General features: G+C 41.1%; 1 protein-coding gene across 2 annotated transcripts in view; it reads right to left on the bottom strand.

The window, feature by feature from the left end:
* The window catches only part of SNX9 (sorting nexin 9), a 90382-nt gene that overhangs the window by 38434 nt on the left and 33849 nt on the right, over positions 1–18099 (bottom strand). Inside the window, exons 5-6 of one of the 2 annotated variants that reach the window (XM_074333752.1) lie at positions 10128–10217; positions 2878–3043 (exon numbers count right to left, since the gene is read on the bottom strand). In XM_074333752.1, coding sequence (XP_074189853.1) covers positions 2878–3043; positions 10128–10217 — 256 coding nt within the window. The remainder of the gene's footprint in view (positions 1–2877; positions 3044–10127; positions 10218–18099) is intronic. The other variant, XM_019749328.2, reaches the window with a different exon arrangement.

The raw sequence follows: 18099 nt of genomic DNA, 5'->3' as shown, positions 1-18099 counted from the left end.
AGGGTGCAGTACAGAGTGTGATGGGGAAGAGGGTGCAGTACAGAGTGTGAGGGAGAAGAGGGTGCAGTACAGAGTGTGAGGGAGAAGAGGGTGCAGTACAGAGTGTGAGGGAGAAGAGGGTGCAGTACAGAGTGTGAGGGAGAAGAGGGTGCAGTACAGAGTGTGATGGAGAAGAGGGTGCAGTATAGAGTGTGATGGAGAAGAGGGAGAGTACAGAGTGTGATGGAGAAGAGGGAGCAGTACAGAGTGTGATGGAGAAGAGGGAGCAGTACAGAGTGTGAGGGAGAAGAGGGTGCAGTACAGAGTGTGAGGGAGAAGAGGGAGAGTACAGAGTGTGATGGAGAAGAGGGAGCAGTACAGAGTGTGATGGAGAAGAGGGAGCAGTACAGAGTGTGAGGGAGAAGAGGGTGCAGTACAGAGTGTGAGGGAGAAGAGGGTGCAGTACAGAGTGTGATGGAGAAGAGGGAGCAGTACAGAGTGTGATGGAGAAGAGGGTGCAGTACAGAGTGTGATGGAGAAGAGGGTGCAGTACAGAGTGTGATGGAGAAGAGGGAGCAGTACAGAGTGTGATGGAGAAGAGGGAGCAGTAGAGAGTGTGATGGAGAAGAGGATGCAGTAGAGAGTGTGATGGAGAAGAGGGTGCAGTACAGAGTGTGATGGAGAAGAGGGAGCAGTACAGAGTGTGATGGAGAAGAGGGTGCAGTAGAGAGTGTGATGGAGAAGAGGGTGCAGTACAGAGTGTGATGGAGAAGAGGGTGCAGTACAGAGTGTGATGGAGAAGAGGGTGCAGTACAGAGTGTGATGGAGAAGAGGGAGCAGTACAGAGTGTGATGGAGAAGAGGGAGCAGTACAGAGTGTGATGGAGAAGAGGGTGCAGTACAGAGTGTGATGGAGAAGAGGGTGCAGTACAGAGTGTGATGGAGAAGAGGGTGCAGTACAGAGTGTGATGGAGAAGAGGGTGCAGTACAGAGTGTGATGGAGAAGAGGGTGCAGTACAGAGTGTGATGGAGAAGAGGGTGCAGTACAGAGTGTGATGGAGAAGAGGGTGCAGTACAGAGTGTGATGGAGAAGAGGGAGCAGTACAGAGTGTGATGGAGAAGAGGGTGCAGTACAGAGTGTGATGGAGAAGAGGGTGCAGTACAGAGTGTGAGGGAGAAGAGGATGCAGTAGAGAGTGTGATGGAGAAGAGGGTGCAGTACAGAGTGTGATGGAGAAGAGGGTGCAGTACAGAGTGTGATGGATAAGAGGGTGCAGTACAGAGTGTGATGGAGAAGTGGGAGCAGTACAGAGTGTGATGGAGAAGAGGGTGCAGTACAGGAATGTGATGGAGAAGAGGGTGTATAGACATGAAAATTACAGGCTCTGTCGTCAGTCTGAAGGCTTGAATTGCACATTCTGACCTTTGGTGCAAAGGACAAGTTAGAAACTACTTAAAAAGGACTGTGGTCCAAGTAACTTCAGATAAATGCAGACTGTAAAATTGCTATAAGGGAAGGCCTTCTAGAGGCCCGTATGGTGAGCAATCTAGCTTTATAAACTTGCAAATAAGCAGATCAAATACCCTTTAAGTCAAGAGGGGCGGAGAAAAGGGATGACAGAGCTTTGAAAAGGAATTAACACTAATAATAACAAAGGTTACAGAAGGGCAATGAGGGGAAAGATGGAAAAACACAGGCTGTGGGGTGAAGGAGAAAGAGAAAGGAAACATGAGGGACAGGAAGTGATTAACCAGCACCAGGAGCCTAACATAACAAAAGTCGGTGTCGGGAGAGGAGCTGCCAGCTTTCCTCCTTCCGTCCTCTTCCCTCTGTCTGTACCTGTCTCCACCTCTGCTCTGAGGTGTCCTTTTGCTAGGAGGCAGGACATTGCCCTGCGATATCTGCCCTAAGAGTGCCACCACGAGAGACAAATGCCAAAACAAAAAATAAAATAAAGTATTAGAAGGACCTGGGCCAAGTTTTCTGGGGCCACGCCAAGTTACTCTAGAATGAGATGTCAACAGTCTGTCTCCATGTCGCTGCCTAGCCCCCGACCCCTGGGCCTGCCAACGGCCCAGCTGCTGTCTGCACGGGGGGCTTGGAACCAGCACCTGTGCCTTCTACGGTTCCCGCATGCCAGTTCCTTGGCACTCAGCACACGCAGTTCCTGGCACGATATGCTCACTCAGGGATCATAAAAAACCCTGCGTAGATTTTTATCTTTTTATTTAATTTCAGGACATAAATACCCGTTCTTAATTCCTGAATTGTTTCCCCTTCTATCAATTCCTTTTCTCCCTCAGTATTTCCATTAACAGCCTGGGAGTCAAACAGACAGTTGAGAAAAAGATGAAACAGCTGAGTCAGAGATCATAAACTGGCAGGTGATGAAGCGTTTTCGATCTGTATACACACTTTTTTGGCCCAAGGCTTAAAAACAAATGTGTGCTAGTTGCTAAGATTTTAAAGTGGGACGATGACATAAAACAATCGTGATTTCCCGTCTCTCAGGGACTGTGGCGGTGCAGGCACAGCAGCGCAGTGTCCCTGCAGCGCTTCCATCGGCTGGAGAGGGCGGCCCCTTCCGTCTGCACCGCCCCACCGGCCACTCTGCTCTTTGGCTTTATGAACCTGGCCCCTGCAAGTATCTGCGTTTGTGACTCCTGGACAGGTAACTGTGACTGGACCAAAGATTATAATTAACAACGACCTACATCTGAATCCAGAAAAAGAGATTTGCTATTAGTGAATAGGAGCAGTGCCTTTGATTAAAATCTATTTTTATTAGGTTGGTGCAAAAGTCACTGCGGTTTTTGCAATTATTTTTAACCTTTTAAACCGCAATGACTTTTGCACCCACCTCATAACTGGCCCATCACCAGCTGGCCCTCTTCCTCACCTGGTCCTTGGTAGGCCTGGGGATGGCCAAAGGCAGTGTCCCAGTTATTGGAAGTGTTTCTTTGGGCTGCAGCCCCCTCTGGCTTGGCTCCCCAGCCATCCGTGCTGTCCCAGTTTCCAGATTTGGAGGCACTCCAGGCTGACCAGGGGTCACTGCCACTGCTGACCTGTCGTTAGGGGTAAAAAAAGAGAAAGAACATTTGTGATTTCTAGAAAGCATTACTCAATTCAGTCGCAATCACATAACAATAGAATACAATAGGGGTGCTGAAAGAAACAGAAATTTAAAACAATTTTAAATTTGAATAAAATTTTTAAACATGTAGGAAAGCACAAAAAGCAGCATCAGCCTGATTTTACTGACGTTAACATTTTCCCATATTTGCTTAGGAACTTTACAACCAGTAACACAGAAAGTGTAAGACTCAGCTGCCCCACTCCTCTTTCTTCTTCCTTCCCCCAAGTAAACTTTCTTTTGAACATGTACTCATTCCTGCGTATGTTTTTGTACTTCCATTGCATATGTGCACAGTCATAAATCATTTTTATATTTTTAAAACTGAACTAAACATTATACTGTATGTACTTCTTTGCAAGTTGTCTTTTTCTCCACTTCACATTGTTTTTGAGATACATGCTAATAATGAGAATCTGTTTTATTCACTTTAACTGGTTTATAGCAATAGATTGTATTTTTAAGTAGGTTTTTATTTGAAATAATTCCGTTTTAAAAATTCAAACAGAATAAAAAGGACGTGTAATTTAAAGATATGCCTACCACCTTAAGATGCTAGTCATTCTTTCAAAAACAACTACAAGTGCCAAATACTTTGTACACACTTCCACATCCCATGCACTGAGATCCTTTGTTTTTAATGTAAGTAAGCCCAAATTGTACTTTCTGCTCTGTACTTTTGGTTTGTTTGTTTGTTTTCACTTCAGAGCCTGAAACATTCTCCAAGGTACCTCAGCACATATGGATGCCATCTTTCTTTTACATGGCTCCAGAGTTCTGCTGTATTTACTCCCATAATTTAACCAGCATATGGTGATGCTCATTTATCTTGTTTTCAGCATTTTGCTGCTGTAAATTATGCTGCAACAATGCACATTCTTGTACGTCCTTTCCCCACGTGTCCAATAGATCTATGTGAAATTCCTGAAGAAAAAGTGCTGGGCTAATGAGACTGCATTTAGAACTGCTGGATTTTGTCAAACTGCTGTCCAAAGAGACTGTACATTCCTACACCCCTAATTGACATGCCAAGGAATTTTGTCTTGCACAAAAGGGGGCGATCATACTCCAAAACTATTTTTAAAATATTGTTCTCCCATTATTCCTTTGAGTAATTTTATAGTTTAATTATTAACACCGTAAATCAAGTTTGGAACGAGTAACTCACGACACCCAATCTCAAGGAGCACTGCAGCAGGAGCACCTGCTACAGCCCACCTCCCACCCTTGCTGTTCCCACCCGAGGCAACCACGGGTTTCTGTCTCCTTGATTTTAAAATTTTAAATCTTCAATCTGTGTGGAATTTACTTTGGTATAAGAAACAATATAGGAGTCCAGCTTAACTTGTTTCTTGTAGCCAGTCTGTTGTCCTTACACCATTTAACGAATAATTCATCTTTCCGCTGCTGATTTGAAATGTCACCTTTATCACATACTGGACGTGGGCCTATTTCTAGACTCCACTGTGTCCTAGGAATCTATCTGTATTAGCAGCAAGTTACTGTGGAGCCCAGTGGACAGAACACCATTAGTATTTTAGCACGACATCTTTTATCGGTTTATTTTTACACATGAACGTTAGCATCGGGTTAATGTTTTAAAACTAAAACAATCTGAACTTAGGCATTAGGATGTCAAATTGAAAAAATGTGCTGCTTTTTATTTGAATCATCTTAAATTTACAGACAAATTCAGGGAAAACAAACAGTGTTGTTTTTTTGTTTTTAAACAATTTCAATGTTGAATCTGTTTATCCAAGAACATGGAATAGCAAATTTCCCCTTCCTTGAGTTTTCTTTCTCACATGAAAAAAAGATTGGTGTTAGTAGAGAGAGAGAGAGAGAGAGAGAGAGAGAGAGGAATTACCCAAAATGCCTAAGACACCTCTCTGACGTTTTACAATCCTCTAGTGCTTGCTTGTTTTTACTGTTCGCTAACTGACAGATGGGGTGCATAACTGCCTGCCATATTTTCAAGAAGCATCAAAAACAGAATATGTGTTTTACCTGTGGAAGTATGGTTTCATTCTAACATCTCTTATTACCCTCAAGGAAAAAGAAATAAAGTTACTAGTGATTTTGCTCTAAATAAAATATTAACAGCAGAAACATTTCATCCATATGACTGAATTTCTCGAATATGTGATTTACAAGGTGATACTTTCAAGCCACTCCAGTGAATACGGGAAATGAAGGCAGTCCTACTGAGAGTCTGACAATCACATCTCATTTAAGAGAATCCCTTCCTTCCAGTTTTCTTTGAGGGAGTTTTATTCATATGTATATATATTTATTCATATGCTGCGCCTTCCAAACTCTAAACTATGAGGTTTTGGTTTTAGAATAAAAATTTCAAAAAGTACAAAAACTTTGTGCAGTAAGATGACAGTAAGTAGAGACATTCACTTGTCTCGTATTTCCACAAATGGTGGTAAGCTGAGGGCACAGCTGGGAGAAGAGTTTCCTTCCAGGTCAGGCTGCCTCGGGTGGAATTCTGGCTCTGCTTTCTAGTTGGGTAACCTCAGGCCAGACTCAGAGTCAGAAAGACTGATAGAAGCTAAACGAAATAACCTGCAAAGGAAGAGAAAGGTTATGAACTAGAACAATAGAAGAGTGAAAGTTCAGCACTGCCATGGCAGTAAGATTGTTCAGTGTTGTTAGCAAACTGGCAAAGAAAGATTTTCATCAATATTGAGGGGGAAAAGGTCAAATGTGAACTATTCATAGCAAGTGCCCTAAAAAATTAAAATTTAGGACAGAAACATGATAGCTCTCTTTAAAACTCTGTTTACAAACTGCTCACAATATTGCTATATGATTTGGTTATGTATATGATCTCAGCTCCCTATCTAGGTTATTAAATCCTCACAGGCAAACCCAGTAATTGTTTGCTTCTCTCTCTGTCTTTGTTCTTTTTCCTAGAACAATCCTTCTGTCTTGTTTCAACCTGACTCGGCTGATGAATCTTTCCAAACCTGACCACGGGAAGTCTCGTCTCCAGCTTCTCTCACTGACTTCTTTTCTCGTGACCTTTCACTGGCTTCCAGAGCCCCTCCTCTAACACCAGCACCCAATAATCAGCTCCCACAGTCTGTCACTTCTGTCTCTGTGAATCCACCCTGCCCGTACTTTGAACCTGACTCCTTTGCTTTCAAGTCCCAATAACCCTTGTGCCCCTTACTGGTCACACGAGGAAGCATCCATTCTGTTCCTTTGCTAAGCTTTCGAACTCTGAGGTACCTCTCCTCTTTCTTCCAGCTTTCACCTCCTCCTTTCTACTCAGCAATGTCTTCATCCTCTCCTTTGCCCGCCCTTTATGGTACCAATCCCTCCGGACTCATCAACCACATGTAACTACAAACCCTTCGCTAGCTCTCACTGACCATGCAATCAAGTGCAAGCTCCTTCGTCCCTCAGTCAAGGTCCTTACATTTCCTTCTATGACATCCCATCCTTACTCGCCACTAACCCTCACTCTGCTTCGACCTTGTTTCACAGACTTTCCTACATCTTTGCCTTTGCACATGCTGCTCTCTCCAGCTGCACACAGAGCCTTCTGCCTCATCTCCTGAAATGTGCTCAAAGTCCTTCCCACTAAGGGCGCTGGTCGCACAGGCTACCAGATGACAGCATCACATCCTTCCATCCCCCAAAGTTAGTCTTCTGTTAGAATAATTTGCATATCAGGAGGTCACTCCCACTAGTAAGTCAAGGGCATTGGCTTGACTTAATTTAAAAAAACATTTCGCTCAAAATTCTCAACATGTCTTACATAAAGTGCAAAGACTGAAAATTTCTGTGGTTAAATATGATGTTCTTGATCATTTGTATGAAATTCATATTCTTTGTCAGACATCTAACCTTTATGACATTATCATTATTTCACAGAGGGAACTCAGGTTTTCCTTATACTAACTTGAGTCTTTTCTAGAAAAACAACCTGCCATGGTCAATGGAATAAGTGATTTTCAGCATATGACACTACCATCCTCTTGAAATAACAATGCCTTCCATGGGATAAAAGCAGAATCAGCATACTGGAGAAAAGTTGGAAGATACAGACAGGCACAGATGTACAGAGGGATGGACAGACGTGTGATAAAGCAAGAATAGTAAGATGTTAATGGTAAAATCTAGAAGGTGGGTATATGATTATTCACTATGAAATTTATTTAACTTTTCAATGCTTGAAGTTTTAACAAAATGTTAGTAAATCCAACAAAATTTATATTCGCAATCATTCCATCTTCTGAACTCCATTAGGATACATGCAGGGGACATAGAGGGGCCGTGGCCACCAGGGTCAACAGTGATTCCCTGCTGCCTGTGATGATGGGGCCTGGCACATAGTAAGTGCTCAGTAAATTCAGTGTTTGTTCAATTAAAAGGCTCCCAAAGTACGTTTGTCAGGACCTCTATTAATAAATGCATTTTAAGCGGCCTTGTACTGAAACTGGCTGATCACAGCCCACTCTCTATTAGGTCCTCTGCCAATGTTTAGTTTCAAACTCAATTTTCAGTCCTTGTGCCAACTAACTTAAATGCTCCTTAATTTAAGGCCAGGAGCAATGTAATTCAGCACATTCGCAGGTCTGGCTCTATCCTATCCTCACATCCAAATGGAGAAATACATTTATTTGGCTTTTTATCATGAGACTTATTTAAACATATCCACTGGAAGGATTGTACTATAAGGTAAGTTTCTTCAGAAAGCGGATGAGCTTGAACCTGACTGTAGAACCAGGACGACCACAGAATGGAGTCAGAATGGCCGTGTGGGGGTGGGTAGCAGTGGGTGTTGCTGAGATGGTACCCGTGGGAAAGCTGTGTGTCTTACAAACGCACAATATGGGTAAAAGGGGACAAGGACAAGAACACTGGCCCACAGAGTTTTAAATCCAGGGACCATTTGATCCAAGTACATTTTACAGGGGTACAGCAGTTAAGAATTTAGGCGCGAGAGCTGCCTGTCTCGGTCTGAATTCCAGCTTTAGCACTTACTGGCTGTGAACTTGGGCACTTTCCTCCATCGCTCTTAGTCTCCACACTTATAAAATGGGTACGACTTCTTCGTAGTGTGTTTGTAAGGAGTGAATGACATAATGAACATAGAGCACTTAACACAATACCTGGCACATAATAATCTTTCAGGAGGGGTTATCTTACTATACGGGGCTCATCCAGAATATAAAGAAAAGAATGAAGACTGGCAGTTCTTTGAGTAAATCCCCATGAGTAGTACACCTATTAGTTTATGCTTTAGAGGAAAAGATCAAGCAGTTATATTTCCAAGTGTTTTCAATGCCAGATCACATTAATAGAGAAACTTTTGATTAAAGAAGTGATAACACCACCAAAGAAAACCAAAAAACAAACAAAAAAACTCCCACAACAATCCAATTTAAAAAAATGGCAGAGGACCTAAATAGACATTCTCCAAAGAGGACATACAGATGGCCAATAGACATGAAAAGATGCTCAATGTCACTAATCATGAGAGAAATGCAAATTAAAACCACAATGAGTTTATCACCTCACCCCTGTCAGAATGGCATCATTAATAAGTCAATAAACAACAAGTGTTGGTGAGGCTTTGGAGAAAAGGGAACCCTCGTGCACTGTTGGTGTGATTGCAAATTGGTACAGACACTATGGAAAACAGTATGTAGGCTCCTCAAAAAATTAAAAATAGAACTACCTTATGACCCAGCGATTCTACTCCTGGGTATTTATCTGAAGAAATCCAAAACACTAATTTGAAAAGATATGTGCACCCCTATGTTCAATACAGCATCATGGACAATAGCCAAGGTGTGGAAGCAACCCAAGTGCCCATCAATAGACGACTGGACAAAAAAGATGTGATACAAAAATACAATGGAATATTACTCAGCTATTAAAAAGAATGAAATCTTACCATTTGTGACAACATGGATGGACCTGGAGGGTCTCATGTTAAGTGAAATAAGTCAGACAGACAAATATCATATGATCTCACATGTGAAATCTAAAGAACAAAATAAACGAACAAACAAAACAGAAACAGAGGTAGATACAGAGAATTGATGGTTGCCAGAGGGGAGGGGGATTGGGAGAATGGGTGAGAAAGGGGAAGGGATTAAGAAGTACAAAATAGTCACGAGAGTGTACAGTATAGGCAACATAGTCAATAAAATTGTAGTAACTATGGGGCCACTAGACTTATAAAGGGGGGGTTACTTCGTAAGTTATATAAATGTCTAATCACTATACTGTACACATGAAACTAATAATATTGAATGTCAACTGTAATTGAAAAAAATTAAAATTAAAAAAAGGTGATAATAAGCACTTAAAGATGTTTTCTAGTCTAGCTGAAGACCTGTTTCCTTCGGATACATAAGACAGGAAGAAGCAGAAATGCTTCATCTAACGTTCAACAGTAACTCCTAATTCTTGGGGCTCTTGGCACAAACATGCTGTGTGCTAACTGCTCACATCTTGGTTCTTCAAAGCGTGACGCCTAAGGTAACAAATTGGGCTACAATGACCTGCTTGAACAATCCTTTGTCCCTGATTTCTTTGCTTTCAATCCCCCAACCCCCCTTTATCCCTCAACTGTAAGCATTTGGTCACACAATAATCCATTCTGCTCTAAGTTTTCAAACGCTGAGATGTCTCTTCTCTACTTTCTTCCCGTTTTCCGTCCTCTCTCCTTTCTACTCAGCAATGTCTTCATCCTCTTCTTTTCCCTCCCTCTATGGTACCAACCCCTCCTGACTATCAACCATGTGTAATTACAAACTCTTCTTTACGCCTCACTGTCCATGGAAAAAATTTGTCAATCAAGTCTCCGCAAAAGTCTCTAAGACGTAAATCCCAATCCCCCTTCCAACTGCAAGTTGTCCTCATTCTATGTTACCAGGTCCCAGGGAGCGCTGGTAAGATACTTTACCTGAAACGTGACCTCACTGGGAAAAGTTACTTTTAAGGGTTTTAAACGTTTATTTCCACTTGCATTCAAGTGTGAATTTTACCTTATTTATGGAAGAAGGAGAAGGAGAAGATGAAGAAGGCGGTGACTGGCTGAGACTTTCAATACAACCAATCTGAGCCAAAATATCCACCTTAAAATAAAAAAGGTGCTCAGTGAATGGAGAGGGGGAAAAAGAATATGCCAAAGCTTTCAACTAAAAACAGCAAACTCATAGCAGTTCACCAGAAAATTCTAGCATGCCCCCCATTCACAAATTCCATGCAAAAAGCAAAGCCCCAACTGTGTAGTAGTGGGTTAAGTTCAATGCATTAGTATATATTCTAAAGACTGTTGTTGTCATAATACAGTACCACTGAAACACTAAAAATAATTATAGCAGCACATAAGGAATGGAACAAATACCACACAAGTCAGAAAGCCAATGAAAGAAACTCCAGAGAAAAAAACATAGCCAAGCTTTCACAAATGTTAAGATGCTGAACCTTTTGCTTTCACAGCCACCAGACAGTGACAGAATCCAGACAAACTGAGCAGAGCCACCCGGTCAATGCCAAACAACCAGAGAGCCACGGTGAGCCCTCCCCAGCCCTCTGCGAGCACAGAACAGCCTGGCCAGGCCAGGGGCTCGGACACACAGTCTCCTGGTGTGCACTCCCGAGGTGCAGGCTGGCTCGGGACGCAGCATCCTTGTGGGAACAGATAACTGATACACTCCATGAAGCCAACAGTGGCCAAACTGGCATCACGTTAAGAGGACAACTTTGGAGTCCAATATCCAGGCTTCAAATCCCAGGTCCACTCTATTAGGGAAGCCACTGTCGTTATTTAATGTTTAGAGAGTGCTACGAGAATGCACTTTTTGGGTGCAACTCTCTTATGAAGTAAGTGGTGGTATTATTTCCATTTTTAGATGTAGACAAACTTAGTTTTGGAAATCAGTTAATACACAAAGGAGCAATTGGGATCCAGTTTATACTTCCACTTAAAACTAAAAACTACAAAATATTACGAAACTGCTTTCACATTGTTGGACATTAGGCAACGAAGGACCTGATTCTTGCCTGGAGACTTTCCTGGCCATGACTAGGGTGAGGAACCCACACAAAGCCCAGTGGGCTCTGGGGCACGGGGCTGAGAGGGGACGTCTGACTGACTGAAGGACCGCAGGGCTCAGGCCCAGTACTGCCCAGCACACGCATGTGAGGACACTGCAATATGACAGGACTCCGTATGGGTCCCTCACACGGGGCTCTGCTCACCAGCCAGGACTGAAAACCTCATCATTCACAGGGCACTGGGTACAGGACTGAAAGAGTTACCCTCCATGGAGGAGCAAAAACGTCCTTAGACTAAGCGTTGCTCTTGTCCCACTTTAAAAAGCTTCAAAATAAGACCTGCAAGGATTAAACTATTTCTAAGTAACTTAACTGCATGCCAGAACAAGGATCAAAAATATGGGAATACAAAAATATCCAGCATATAACAAGGTGAAAATCACAACGTCTGGCATCCAATAAAAAAATCACCAGGCATGAAAAGTAGCAGGAAAATATGACCCATAACAAGAGACAAATCAATTGAATCTGACCCAGTAATAATATAGCAGACTTGGAATAACATTATTGATGCAGGCAAGCAAGGATTATAAATTGGTGGTAAACCATTAGGCGAATGGTTAATAATGTTAAATTAATGTCTGACAGACGACTTTCTGATGATATAGAGAAAATGTAAGTCGACAATGGAGGCACAGGACTGTCCTCGACCTGAACCAAGGTCATGTGATCGATGGCAGGGTGACCAGATAATATGCCTCCTGATGTGATGCACCATGAATATACAATATCACTTATGATGTGTTCTTGCCAAAATGCTCAATTTGAATCCTCTGAGCCTTCTGGTACAACTTCCAAATTATATGAAGTACAGAGGATAGAGGAACAACATAAAACAATACAAAAAGGAACAACCAGGCAAATCCAGAAAACAGGAATTTTATAGGATAACTGGCTAAGTCAGAATTTAAAAAAAGCAAGGACTGTGCTGAAAATAATAACTTACAGGGACATAACCAGATCCAGGGCTTGGTCCTAGATTGGACACTAGCTTACAAACAAGTTGTAAAGGACATCCCTGGCGTCAGCTGGGAAAATTAAAATTGGTCTGGATATTATGTGAGATGAAAATATATTTACTGAAAAGGAAACAAAAGTATCATCAGCTTTTAAAAGGTCACAGCGTATATTACCACACGTCTCATCTGGGTATACACATGTACACCCACGTTCACACAGAGAAAACAAGACACATATCAGGGTGTAAACAGTAGTGGACGGCAGGAAATGGGATGCTGGTCCTTTGCTAGTCTGAATTCTAACGTTTTTCCAGTGCATATGTACTGCTTCTATAACAATAAAATGTTATTTAGAAATTCTTTTTAAAGAAAATAAAAACACTAGTCTGTAACTGTTGACCACAAAAATGACAGGTTCTGGTTTTGTTATATTTTGCTATTTTGTTGTATTTTGCTTCTTAGATGACATACTTGGGGGGCCTGGACCAGGAAGCATCAAACTCCTACTTCTGACAACAGGCATCAATGAAAATGCATTAAATAAGAGCTTGTTGGATAACAACGGTGAGATCTGACTCAATTCACTGGTTTTCTAGTAAGTAGACAAGACAAGGTCTAAGAAGAACAACTTTCACTGCACAGACCACGAGAATAACGCCACGGGGACAGGCTGGGAGAAGACGATGAAATGGGCAATAGACGTCATTTATGTTATCTGTGTACACTGGAACTAAGTCAGACCTACATCTAAGTGACCTACATCTGAGAATTATGAAAAAGGTAACTTATATTTCATGAAGGTTGCTTTCTACCAAACCAGCAAACAGGAGTACAAAGGACCAGGAAGGCTCCAAGGACAGTGATGAGTGGTCACAGCTCCCATCGCCCACCTGGCTCCTGACAGAGGATGGCCAAAGTTCAACGTGGGTCAAGACAGATCAGTCCGCTTGTAAGTCCACCAGGTCGGAGGAGTCCCTAGTCATGGGCTCACTACCTTTGACATTATCATCTTGGGGGAGAGGCTCGAGAAGCATTCGAGGATCCGCCTCATCAGATAAGGAAATTCCTCCTATGCCTCAGTCTCACACTGTTACATCCTATGCGCTGTGTTGTCATCTAGCTTATCATGCCATGGCCTATCACACTACTGCGCCCTAATAAATGGGCTTTTGCTTGGAAGAAAGAAAGAATTTTGCCACTAGAAACTTCCAGGGGCATACAACAAAAATGAATAAAAAGCTTCTTGTTTTGTGAAGACTGTGGTTATTAGTAGCTGGGGTTTTTTTTTTTTTTTTTTTGGCAAGTCATCTGACCAAAGTCTTTATCTGACATTTCTCATTCATCGAACATTTAATAACCACGTGCCAATTGTGTTAGGAAGTGCGAATAGAAAGCAAATAATGTAATTCCTATACCCAAGAACGCTTCAATCAGTTTCTGACACAGACTTAACTCTTTTTCTCAAAAGGGCTTACAGGAGGTATAATATTCTCTTATGTAAAAAGCTTAACCATTTCAGCTCAAAATACAGAAGAACTGTAAAATTTCCTATTTTGTTCTTTATATTTGCTCAAAGGACATCATTTAATTCTACAGCTGAACTTCTATTGACTTCAGAAAACCACTAACAGACATATAAAACTTGTACATTCTTTTAAACATGAGGTTAGATCACCACACCATATTAAATCCATTGGTAGTCAGTTATATCAACACTACTAACTGGAAATTACCCCTCAAAATTTAAATGGCTTAACAAATCCTTTGTTAATTCACATTGTGGACCCACAGATGTCAATTCCAGGTATTTATTTTTCAAATTGAGAAAATCAAAAGAATAAAATTTGCCTTAGGAAATGGATAATACTTGTATTAGTCTAGAGAGTTTACCTCGTTAGCACAAAGTTTTAAAATAGGCAGTTCTACGTACCAAACAGGATGATGCCACAAATAGCAAAAGACCATTTGCTTCCAGCTAGATCTAATAAAAATCCATGCTAAAGGGCCTTTTATGGAAACTCTTCTGATGACGGGTTGTGCATATAACAGTGCTGACTAGCCCTTTAACATAGCAGTTTTAAGGTAAAAAAACAAAACGAACCTTTTGCCTTTCCTTTTAGGCAAAAACAAACAACACTAAAACCATCCTAAACAATAAACTTCACCAGCAAGTATTTTTGAAAGGTTCTCTAGATGCACAAAGTCATATAAGGCGAGGATCTGAAATCGACAAAGCGGGGAAAGTCAGTCATGCCAGCCTAATGCAGTTTTGAAGAAAAATGTCAACAAATCCTATAAACAGATGTCTACAACCTTCCTTACAAAGGCCTGTAACCAAGTACTAAAGGGATTCATTTGGGGGTGGAGGGCAGTGGGGTAAGACCAAGAGCACCTTTTCAATAAAGGTTTTGTAAAGAGGAAACCTCAATAAGCAATTATGAGAGGACTATGGCATTACAGACCTTATTTGAGATGATGAAATAATAAGCACACTTAATACCTTTGTGAAGGTTTCTTTTGCTGATTTATTTTTAAATGGACTATAAAATATCTTCAAATGGCCCAAAATGATTTTTTGAGAAACGAGAAAGCAAAATATAGTTCTAACGTAAAAGTACTATTGCCTTCTTCATCCCTTAGCCATTAAAAATTCCTTCATAACAAATATTATTACAATGAAAATTTCTGCATAATAAAAAGATGCTATATTCCTAAGTAACCACTTAACTTAGACCATTCGTTTAATAACTAAACTGTTAAAACATAATTAACCAGCCCAGAGGATTTTTCTGGAAGAGAACTGAACGGTTTTGATGGGTCACACAGCAGATGGTAGGATGACGGGCTAGGGCCGGCTCCCGGTCCTGCAGCCACTGCTGAGGACACAAAGCTCTACACAGGGACTAAGGCTGACATCTGCAAATCTCACAACACTTTCCACTGTAAAATACCTTATCCTTCCACTGGCTTCGTATCAGAATGCCTATTGAATGCGCTTTTTCTCACACCAGGAATAAAGCATTTTAATTCTCTGCTAATTTGACGGCAGAATCTCAAAATGAGTATTTTCCTGTTTACCGGCTATTTGTACTTCTTTTCCAATGAAAAAATCTGTTCACACCCTTTGCCCATTTCTTCTCCTGAGTTATTCATCTTTTTTCTATAGATTTGCAACAGTTCTCTGTATATTAAAAGAATTAGTTATATTGGTGGCATGTTAGAAATATTTTTCCTAGTTTAATATTACTTTTTGACTTAAACATTATCAAGGCTTTCCTTAATGGCTGCTAGATATTGTATCGTGCTTAGAAACGCCTTCCATATTCCAAAATTATGAAAACAATTTTGTCTATATTCTCTCCACGTACTGAAAAAATAAAAGAGCATTATTATTTTCCGAATTAAACTGCTCCAACACATTTAAAGAATAATGAATTATATTCCTTTGACATTTATAATTCGAGTCTGTACCACAGCCAAGCGGCTGGATTGTTTTACAGAGAAGGGGTTCCCTCATATACCAGCAAAGGAAGGAAAGATGCTAATGGGTCGCTGTGATGAATGTATCAGTGTTATGTACCTCTTCCCCAGTTATTACACTTACCCCTGCGACTGCTCAGTGAGAAGCTAGAACCAAAGGTACCCCAAGCAATCTGAAACTAGGAGTTTTAAGAAAAACAAAAGGAAGTGCTATTTTACATATTAAGTCATAAATTTATGAACTAGTTACTCTGAAATGCAGTATAGATTAAAAATACAAAGGAAGGCTCAGATAAATGAAAAGTCCAGCAGGCTCGAAATGAGTTATTCAGGGAGATTTGCAGATGGGACATACTTGTAAAGGGCCTTATTTTTAAAAGACATGGTTTAAGAGAAAGATAGACTAGTCCGGATGTTGGATGACCAGCAGCTGAATTGTGGGGCTAACCCGCCTGTGTGGGAAGAAAGCCTAATTTAAAATAACTGGTGCTGAGAAGGGTAAACAGACAGTGGTTCAGAAGTCTGCAGTGCACTGAGCTGAAAGGATGGGGTGCGCCCTGCATGGCCTGATGGGGGAGAGGAGGCCTGGCTCCTCTGACACACCTGTCCCCAAAATAAAACTCCTCCATGAGAGAACACAAGGCCAGACCCATGAGAAAAAGCCCAAGAGGCATATCGCTGGAACACAAGCAGCATCTTACTGACACTCAGAAGTGAAAGAATGGGCAAACCTGATAGTAGAAAAATGTTTAAAAGCTGCCAATTAATAATGGCTGTCTGGTTTCTTATTTGTGACATCTTTCATGATATTTATAAAATGTAGCACAATTTTGGCCTATTTAAATTGCTCTCATAACCCAGATAACTGAGAGCATGGATGGCTGTTAAAAGTATTTTTACTTGATTTAAATTCAAATGCTCAAATTAATTAATTATGGTCATTCTTTCTGTATTTGTTACTTCCAGTTTCAGTTTACTTTTTCTTTTCATTCAAAGGCTCTAATTAGATTTAATGTTAGGTTGCATTAGTAAAATCCAACTCTTTAAAAATTGGTTATATTTTCTTCTAAATAACCTGGAAGAAAAAAAATTCAGATTTATACTATTCAGTTTATATTATTACACTTAAATACTGAGAAATCTACTTCCCAACAGAACAAGATTTGAGTCTGATTTTGAATTTGTGTTCATCAGCTCAAATGCTCCAGCCTATCCTGAGGTAATGGCTGATTAGGTCCCTGAATTAAAATAAAATGAACTATTTCTATCTTTTCTTTCCTTTACTTATTCTATGATAATCTCACTATAATTCCCTCTTATTAAAATGTTGTCTTTTACTTAATGCAAACACATTTCACTGATGTTTTTGTTTAACTGTGAATCTCCGCTGGGTTGACCTGGCTGCCAGGGGACAACTGGCAACATCTGGAGACAATTTTGGTTGGTACAACGGAGGAGGGTGCTATTGGCATCTAGTGCGTAGAGGCTGGGGATGCTGCTAAACGTCACAATAAGGAAGTATCAGGCCCAAAAGGTTAACAGCATTCAGGCTGAGAATCCCTGGGGAAACTTCAAGTGAGGTTTAAGTACTATTTCTTCCATTTCATCTTCAGTAATCTTTTTTTTTTTTTTTTAAGATTTTACTGGGGAAGGGGAACAGGACTTTATTGGGGAACAGTGTGTACTTCCAGGCCTTTTTTCCAAGTCAAGTTGTTGTCCTTTCAATCTTAGTTGTGGAGGGTGCTGTTCAGCTTCAAGTTGTTGTCCTTTCAGTCTTACTTGTGGAGGGCGCAGCTCAGCTCCAGGTCCAGTTGCCATTTTCTAGTTGCAGGGGGCACAGCCCACCATCCCTTGCGGGAGTCAAACCAGCAACCTTGTGGTTGAGAGGACGCATTCCAACCAACTGAACCATCCGGGAGCTCAGTGGCAGCGCAGCTCAAGGTGCTGTGTTCAATTTTAGTTGCAGGGGTGCTGCCCACCATCCCTTGAGGGAGTCGAGGAGTTGAACCAGCAACCTTGTGGTTGAGAGCCCACTGGCCCATGTGGGAATCGAACCGGCAGCCTTCGGAGTTAGGAGCATGGAGCTCTAAACGCCTGAGCCACCGGGCCGGCCCAATCTTCAGTAATCTTTAACTGACCAACTTCTCAAATATTACAGAGTAACAAAATATGGGAAAATGCTGAACTAGAGTGATCACTTTGCCTCTGATTTTTAAATATCTGGGTCAGACTAATTTGTAACTCAGGATGTCCACAAAAGGCTATTTAAAATGTATAAAACCTGTAGTTAATATATGGTAAAAGCACCTTGATAAACTCTCTTGGGAGGTTAAGATATAGACCTCTGTAAGCAAATAATTATAAGTGATACGATTATTAGGCTTCACATAATTTAAAACCTTTTACGTAGCTGAAAACCATATCAAGACATAACATTGCCCAAAGCCCACTCATTTCT

This window comes from Rhinolophus sinicus, linkage group LG05, assembly GCF_036562045.2.
Source record: "Rhinolophus sinicus isolate RSC01 linkage group LG05, ASM3656204v1, whole genome shotgun sequence".
NCBI lineage: Eukaryota > Metazoa > Chordata > Mammalia > Chiroptera > Rhinolophidae > Rhinolophus > Rhinolophus sinicus.
Note: the sequence above shows the minus strand (reverse complement) of the source record. Positions and strands in the feature narration are given on the sequence as shown.